The following is an 8,760-nucleotide window of genomic DNA, read 5'->3' on the forward strand; positions in this document are numbered from 1 at the left end:
ATGGGATGGGGATATTATGGGGTGGGATGGGGATGGGATAGGGATATTATGGGATGGGGATGGGATGGGAACATTATGGGCTGGGAGGGAGAGGAGGGGATAATATGGGATGTGATGGAAGATTGTGGGATGGGATAGGGTATTATGGGATGGGAGGGGAGGGGATTGAGCATATTATGGGATGGGGATATAATGGGCTGGGGATATTATGGGCTGGGAGGGGAGAGAAGGGGATAATATGGGATGGTACAGAATATTATGGGATAATATGCGATGGGATGGAATATTATAGGATGGGAGGGGAGGGGAGGGGGATATTATGGGATGGGAAGGGAGGGGATGCGGATATTATGGGATGGGGATATAATGGGATGGGGATATTATGGGATGGGGATATTATGGGATGGGATGGGGATATTATGAGATGGGATAGGATGGGGATATTATGGGATGGGATGGGGATATTATGGGATGGGATGGGAGCGGAGGGGATATTATGGGATGGGAGTGGATGGGAGGGGGATATTATGGGATGGGGATATTATGGGATGGGATGGGATGGGGCTATTATGAGATGGGATAGGATGGGGATATTATGGGATGGGATGGGGATATTATGGGCTGGGAGGGGAGAATATGGGATGGGATGGAATATTATGGAATGGGATGGGGATATTATGGGATGGGAGGAAATGGGCTGGGAATATTATGGGATGGGATGGGGATGGGATGGAGATATTATGGGCTGGGAGGAGCTGGGATGGGGATATTATGGGATGCTATGGAGATATTATAGGCTGGGAGGGGAGGGGGATATTATGGGATGGGATAAGGATATTACAGGATGAGATGGCGCTATTATGGGATGGGGATATTATGGGATGGGTACATTGTCGGATGGGGATATTATGGGATGGGGATATTATGGGATGGGAGGGGAGGAGGATATTATGGGATGGGACGTCCTCCCCGCGCTCCCATCCCATAATTTCCCCATCCCATCATCTTCCATCCCATAATATCCCGAACCCATCCCTATCGCATCCCATAATATCCCCATCACATCCCATAATATCTCCATCGCATCCCATCCCATAATATCCCCATCCCATAATATCCCCATCCCATAATATTCCCCTCCCCTCCCATCCCATCCCATAATATCCCCACCCCATCCCATCATGTACCTATCCCATAATATACACATCCCATCCCATAGTATCCCCAACCCATCCCTACTATATCCCATAATATCCCCATCCCATCCCATAATATCCACCCTCCCATCCCATAATATCCCCCTCCCATCCCATAATATCTCCATCCCATAATATCCCCATCCCATCCAATAATATCCACCCTCCCATCCCATAATATCCCCCTCCCGTCCCATCCCATAATATCCCCATCCCATCCCATAATGGACCCATCCCATAATATCCCCATCGCATAATATCCACCCTCCCATGCCATAATATCCCCATCCCATAATATCCCCATCCAATCCCATCCCATAATATCACCCTCCCATCCCATCCCATAATATTCCCATTCCATCCCATAATATTCCCATCCCATCCCATAATGGGCCCATCCCATAATATCCCCCTCCCATCCCATCCCATAATATCCCCCTCCCATCCCATAATATTCCCATCCCATCCCATAATGGGCCCATCCCATAATATCCCCATCCCATAATATCCTCATCCCATCCCATAATATCTCCATCCCATAATATCCCCAACCCATCCCTACCATATCCCATAATAACCCCATCCCATCCCATAATATCCCCATCCCATAATATCCGAACGGGACGCATGGGACGCAGGGGACGCAGGAGACGCACGGGACGCAGAGCTCTCACCCAATCCGCTCCTCCTGGCAGGCCGAATCCCCGCCCACCCAATCAGCGCCTCCCCTGAGGGCGCGTCCCCGCCCACCGCTTCCGCTCCTCCAATCAGGCGGGCCCTGACTTCCGCAGCGTCGCAGGCGGCCTCGGGGAGACCCCGTTCCGGAAGTCCCGCCCTGCCGGAAGTCCGAAGTCCTGGGCCCGCGGCTGCGCGCGGCGGGACGGGCGGCGGCTCGCAGGGCCCACGCGCCGACTGCGCACGCGCGCGCCTCAGGCCGCGGCCGGGCGGCTCCCGTCGGGTGACGTCAGGGGGCGGGGCTGCGGCTGGAGCGCCAGGGGGCGGGGCGAGGCTTCTGATTGGCCGCCGTCCCGTGGGGTGGGGGCGTGAGGCTCGCAGCTGCTGTGGGCGGGGCCTGGGAGCTGAACGACGCTTCCCATTGGCCGCTGTCACTCAGGGCTGGGGCAGCGGCTGTGGGCGGGGCCTGGGGGAGGCAGGGGGCTGAACGACGCTTCCCATTGGCCGCTGTCACTCAGGGCTGGGGAATTCGGCTCGCAGCTGTTGTGGGCGGGGCCTAGGGGGCGGGGCGGGGCTTCCCATTGGCTGCTGTCACTCAGGGCTGGGGCAGCGGCTGTGGGCGGGGCCTGGGGGAGGCAGGGGGCGGGGCAAGGCTTCTGATTGGCCGTTCTCTCGAGGGGTGGGGGGCGTGAGGCACGCAGCTGCTGTGGGCGGGGCCTGGGGGCCTGAACGACGCTTCCCATTGGCCGCTGTCACTCAGGGCTGGGGAATTCGGCCCGCAGGCGTGGTGGGCGGGGCCTGGGGGAGCCAGGGGGCGGGGCGAGGCTTCCCATTGGCTGCTGTCACTCAGGGCTGGGGAATTCGACTCTCAGGCGTGGTGGGCGGGGCCTGGGGGAGCCAGGGGGCGGGGCGGGGCTTCCCATTGGCTGCTGTCACTCAGGGCTGGGGAATTCGGCCCGCAGCCGTTGTGGGCGGGGCCTGGGGGAGCCAGGGGGCGGGGCGAGGCTTCTGATTGGCCGTGCTCTCGAGGGGTGGGGGCGTGAGGCACGCACCTGCTGTGGGCGGGGCCTGGGAGCTAAACGACGTTTCCCATTGGCTGCTGTCACTCAGGGCTGGGGAATTCAGCCCGCAGCTGCTGTGGGCGGGGCCTAGGGGGCGGGGCGACGCTTCCCATTGGCTGCTGTCACTCAGGGCTGGGGCAGCGGCTGTGGGCGGGGCCTGGGGGAGCCAGGGGGCGGGGCGAGGCTTCCCATTGGCCGCCGAGGCAGCTGCAGGGGCCGGAACCCGGCCCCGTCACGTGGGCGCGCGCTGGGGGCGGGGGCCTCAGCATCAGCGCAGGCCGCTCATTGGCCAGGGTGCTCACAGTGGGCGGGGCTTGGGTCTAGTGGCCGATTCTCATTGGTCCCGGGGGCCTGACGCTGATCTAAGGGGCGGGGCCTCGGTGGGCGGGGCCTCCCGCTGCACCCAGGCCTCCCATGGGCCCGTGCGGCGCGGGGGGCGGGGCCTGCGGACCGGAAGTGCGCGGCGGCCGTGCGCATACGTACGCGTTTATCGGGGTTCACGCGCGCGGGGGGGGGGGGGGGGGGGGGGACGTCGGGGTCGTGACCTCCGCGCCGCCTACCCGGCGTCCCGCGCGTCGTCCTCCGCCAGCAGCGCGTCGTACTCGGCCGCCGCGAACCGATCCCAGTCCGACGCCTCGGGGCGGCCGGCCTCGCCGTCCTGCGGGTCGGGGGTCAGGGGTCACCGCGGGGTCGGGGGTCACCGCGGGGGTCGGGGGTCACCGCGGGGTCAGGGGTCACCGCGGGGTCGGGGGTCACGGCGGGGTCGGGGGTCACGGGGGTCAAGGGTCACGGGGGGTCATCGGGGGTCACGGGGGTCAGGGGTCATGGCGGGGTCAGGGGTCACGAGGGACACGGCGGGGTCAGGGGTCGCGGGGTTCACGGCGGGGTCGGGGGTCACGAGGGTCACCGTGGTGTCAGGGGTCACCGGGGGTCAAGGGTCACGGTGGGGTGAGGGGTCACGGCAGGGTCAGTGGAGACGGGGTTCAGGGCGGGGTTGGGGGTCACGGGGGGATCGCGGGGTCAAGGGTCACGGGGTTCACGGTGGGATCAGGGGTCACGGTGGGGTCAGGGGTCATGGCGGGGTCGGGAGTAACGGTGGGGTGAGGGGTCACGGCGGGGTCACGGGTCACGGGGGATCGCGTGGGTCAAGGGTCACGGGGGATCTGGGTCACGGGCGTCTTGGTTCACGGTGGGGTCAGGGATGACGGGAGTCAGGGGTCACGGGGGATCGGGGGGGCACGGGTGGGTCAGGGGTCACGGGGGGTCATCGGGGGTCACGGGAGGTCAGGGGTCACGGCGAGGTCACGGGGGTCAGGGGTCACGGGGTCAGGGGCCATGGGGGTCGGGGGTCATGGGGGTCACGTTGGGGTCATGGGTCACGAGTCACTGGGGTCAAGGGTCGCGCGGGATCGGGGGTCACGGGGTCAGGGGTCAGGGGGGTCACGAGGGATCGCGTTGTCAGGGGTCACGGGGCCGGTGCCGGGGTCACGGGGTCGGGGTCACTGGGTCGGGGTCACGGGGTCGGGGTCACGGGTCGGGGTCACGGGGTCACGGGGTCGGGGGTCGCACCCGCAGCAGCCAGGCCTGCTCGCGCTGCTCGCGCTGCAGGTACTTCTCCAGGTTGAAGAAGGTGTCGAAGAACTCGGGCGCCAGCCGGCAGCGCTTCAGGTCGCGCAGCGTGATGCGGCCTGCGCGGGGGGGACAAGGGCACTGAGCGGGGCGGCCCGGCCAATCACAGCGCGCGCGCGCGGCGCGGGAGAGCCACTCACAGCGCGCGGGAGGCGGGCCGACGCGCAGAAACCCCGGGAGGCCGGCGGGGCGGCCCGCGGGGCGGCCAGGCCAATCACAGCGCGCGGGAGGGGCGGGAGAGCCAATCACAGCGCGCGGGAGGCGGGCGAGCGCAGGGCGCGGGGGGCGTGGCTACGCGCAGAGCCCGGGGGCGTGGCTACCCGCGGGCCTACACAGCCACAGAGCCCGGGGGCGTGGCTACGCGCAGGGCCTGGGGGCGTGGCTACCGCAGGCCCACACAGCCAGTCACAGGGCGCGGGGGGCGTGGCTACCCGCGGGCCTACACAGCCACAGAGCCCGGGGGCGTGGCTACGCGCAGAGCCCGGGGGCGTGGCTACGCGCAGAGCCCGGGGGCGTGGCTACGCGCAGGGCCTGGGGGCGTGGCTACCCGCGGTCCTACACAGCCAGTCACAGGGCGCGGGGGCGTGGCTACGCGCAGGGCCCGGGGGCGTGGCTACTGCGGGCCTACACAGCCACAAAGCCCGGGGGCGTGGCTACGCGCAGAGCCCGGAGGCGTGGCTACCCGCGGGCCTACACAGCCACAAAGCCCTGGGGCGTGGCTACCGCACGCCCACACAGCCAGTCACAGAGCCCGGGGGCGTGGCTACCCGCGGGCCTACACAGCCAGTCACAGGGCGCGGGGGCGTGGCTAGTGCGGGCCTACACAGCCAGTCACAGAGCGCAGGGGCGTGGCTACCCGCGGGCCTACACAGCCAGTCACAGGGCGCGGGGGGCGTGGCTACCCGCGGGCCTACACAGCCAGTCACAGGGCGCGGGGGCGTGGCTACGCGCAGAGCCCGGGGGCGTGGCTACCCGCGGGCCTGGCCACCCAATCCCACACCGTGTGGGCGTGGCCGCCCCCAACCCCAGGCCTGGGCTGCACGTGGCCACGCCTTGCGAGCCCGGGGGTGGGCGTGGCCTCCCTTCCCACAGCCCACAGGGGGCGTGGCCTCGCCAGCACAGCGCGGGGGCGTGTCCAGGCGATCCCAGCGAGCGGTGGGCGTGGCTACGCGCCCGGGGGCGGGGCTGCGGGAGCAATCCCAGCCCGGAGGCGTGTCCAGGCGATCCCAGCGAGCGGTGGGCGTGGCTACGCGCCCGGGGGCGGGGCTGTGGGAGCAATCCCAGCCCGGGGGCGTGTCCAGGCGATCCCAGGGAGCGGTGGGCGTGGCTACGCGCCCGGGGGCGGGGCGGGGCGGCCAATCCCAGCCCGGGGACGTGGCGGGGCGGCCAATCCCGGCCCGGGGGCGGGGCTGGGCGGCCGATCCCGGCCCGGGGGCGGGGCTGGGCGGCCAATCCCGGCCCGGGGGCGGGGCTGGGCGGCCAATCCCGGCCCGGGGGCGTGTCCAGGCGATCCCAGCGAGCGGTGGGCGTGGCTACGCGCCCGGGGGCGGGGCTGGGGGAGCGCTCCCGGCCCGGGGGCGTGTCCAGGCGATCTCAGCGAGCGGTGGGCGTGGCTACGCGCCCGGGGGCGGAGCTGCGGGAGCAATCCCGGCCCGGGGGCGTATCCAGGCGATCCCAGCGAGCGGTGGGCGTGGCTACGCGCCCGGGGGCGTGGCTGGGCGGCCAATCCCAGCCCGGGGGCGTGTCCAGGCGATCCCAGCGAGCGGGGGGCGTGGCTACGCGCCCGGGGGCGTGGCGGGGCGGCCAATCCCGGCCCGGGGGCGGGGCTGGGCGGCCCATCCCGGCCCGGGGGCGCGGCGGGGCGGCCAATCCCGGCCCGGGGGCGTGTCCAGGCGACCCCAGCGAGCGGTGGGCGTGGCTACGCGCCCGGGGGCGGGGCTGGGGGAGCAATCCCAGCCCGGGGGCGTGTCCAGGCGATCCCAGCGAGCGGTGGGCGTGGCTACGCGCCCGGGGGCGGGGCTGGGGGAGCAATCCCGGCCCGGGGGCGTGTCCAGGCGATCCCAGCGAGCGGTGGGCGTGGCTACGCGCCCGGGGGCGTGGCGGGGCGGCCAATCCCGGCCCGGGGGCGTGGCGGGGCGGCCAATCCCGGCCCGGGGGCGTGGCGGGGCGGCCCATCCCGGCCCGGGGCGCGGCGGGGCGGCCCATCCCGGCCCGGGGCGCGGCGGGGCGGGTCTCACCGGGCTGTGCGCGGGGCGCACCAGGTCCAGCATCTGGCAGAGGCAGTCGTGGAAGGGCAGCGGGTCGAGGCCGAGCGCGCGCAGGCGGCGCCGCTGCTCCTCGTAGAAGAACTCCAGCTCGAACATGGACAGCACGCCGTCGCCGTCCAGGTCCATGCAGCGGAACCAGTACTCGATGCTGCGCGGGGGCACGGGCGATCGGGGTCACGGGGGCGATCGGGGTCACGGGGGCGATCGGGGTCACGGGGGGCGATCGGGGTCACGGGGGCGATCGGGGTCACGGGGGGCGATCGGGGGTCACGGGGGGCGATCGGGGGTCACGGGGCGCGATCGGGGTCACGGGGAGAGATCGGGGTCACGGGGGCGATCGGGGTCACGGGGAGAGATCGGGGTCACGGGGGCGATCAGGGTCACGGGGAGAGATCAGGGTCACGGGGGGCGATCGGGGTCACGGGGGCGATCGGGGTCACGGGGGGCGATCGGGGTCACGGGGGCGATCGGGGGTCACGGGGGCGATCGGGGGTCACGGGGAGGGGTGGGGGGGTCTAGCGCGGGGGATCATGGGAGGGATGGGGGGGTGTGGCGCGGGGGATCATGGGAGGGGTGGGGGGGGTCTGGCGCGGGGGATCATGGGAGGGGTGGGGGGGGTCTGGCGCGGGGGATCATGGGATGGGGGGGTCTGGCGCGGGGGATCATGGGAGGGGTGGGGGGGGTCTGGCGCGGGGGATCATGGGAGGGCTGGGGGGTCTGGCGCGGGGGATCATGGGAGGGGTGGGGGGGGTGTGGCGCGGGGGATCATGGGAGGGGTGGGGGGGTCTGGCGCGGGGGATCATGGGAGGGGTGGGGGGGTCTGGCGCGGGGGATCATGGGAGGGATGGGGGGGTCTGGCGCGGGGGATCATGGGAGGGGTGGGGGGTCTGGCGCGGGGGATCATGGGAGGGGGTCTGGCGCGGGGCATCATGGGCGGCGCGGCCTACCTGGTGGGCGAGCGCTTGTCCTCCTCGGAGATGAGGAACCAGACGAAGTCGGCGTAGCTCAGCTTCCCGCCCTGCGCCGCGCGCCGGCCCCTGCGGCGTCGGGGGCGGGGCTGCGTCAGGGGCGGGGCCGGGGAGGGCGGGGCCACGAGCAGGAGCAGCGCGGCCGGCGCGCAGGGGGCGTGGCCAGCGCGCAGGGGGCGGGGCCACGAGCAGGAGCAGCGCGGCCAGCGGGCAGGGGGCGTGGCCAGCGCGCAGGGGGCGTGGCCACCAGCAGGAGCAGCGCGGCCAGCGGGCAGGGGGCGTGGCCAGGGACGCGGGGGCGTGCCCACGAGCAGGAGCAGCGCGGCCAGCGCGCAGGGGGCGTGGCCAGCGGGCAGGGGGCGTGGCCAGGGACGCGGGGGCGGGGCCGCGAGCAGGAGCAGCGCGGCCGGCGGGCAGGGGGCGCGGCCAGCGGGCAGGGGGCGTGGCCAGGGACGCGGGGGCGTGGCCAGGGACGCGGGGGCGGGGGCCGCGAGCAGGAGCAGCGCGGCCGGCGGGCAGGGGGCGCGGCCAGCGGGCAGGGGGCGTGGCCAGGGAACACGGGGGCGTGGTTAGAGGCGCGGCTGACGTTAGTGGAGGCGGGGGCGTGGCCAGGGAACACGGGGGCGTGGTTAGAGGCGGGGCTGACGTTAGGGGAGGCGGGGGCGTGGCTAGGAGACGCGGGGGGCGTGGTTAGAGGCCGCGCCGCCGTCACGGGACATGGGGGCGTGGCCGGGGACCGTGTGGGGGCGTGGTTAGAGACAGGACTGACGTTAGGGGACGCGGGGGGCGTGGGCAGGGAACACGGGGGCGTGGTTAGAGACGGGGCTGACGTTCGGGGACATGGGGGCGTGGCCGGGAGCCGTGTGGGGGCGTGGTTAGAGACAGGGCTGACGTTAGGGCAGGCGGGGCGTGGCCAGGGAACACGGGGGCGTGGTTAGAGACGGGGCTGACGTTCGGGGACATG

At 70.7% G+C, this 8,760-nt stretch overlaps 1 protein-coding gene across 1 annotated transcript in view; it reads right to left on the reverse strand.

Annotated features, from left to right (window-relative positions):
• Positions 1–3,462: 3,462 nt before the first annotated feature.
• Ppp2r3b (protein phosphatase 2 regulatory subunit B''beta) overlaps positions 3,463–8,760 on the reverse strand; it is a 16,608-nt gene continuing 11,310 nt past the window's right edge. The window contains exons 9-12 of the mRNA XM_042673537.1: positions 7,776–7,865; positions 6,799–6,976; positions 4,502–4,642; positions 3,463–3,590 (exon numbers count right to left, since the gene is read on the reverse strand). Coding sequence (XP_042529471.1) covers positions 3,489–3,590; positions 4,502–4,642; positions 6,799–6,976; positions 7,776–7,865 — 511 coding nt within the window. The 3' untranslated portion in view covers positions 3,463–3,488. The remainder of the gene's footprint in view (positions 3,591–4,501; positions 4,643–6,798; positions 6,977–7,775; positions 7,866–8,760) is intronic.

Source organism: Dipodomys spectabilis, unplaced genomic scaffold (genome assembly GCF_019054845.1).
Source record: "Dipodomys spectabilis isolate Male_0828 unplaced genomic scaffold, ASM1905484v1 ptg000927l, whole genome shotgun sequence".
NCBI classification, from domain to species: domain Eukaryota; kingdom Metazoa; phylum Chordata; class Mammalia; order Rodentia; family Heteromyidae; genus Dipodomys; species Dipodomys spectabilis.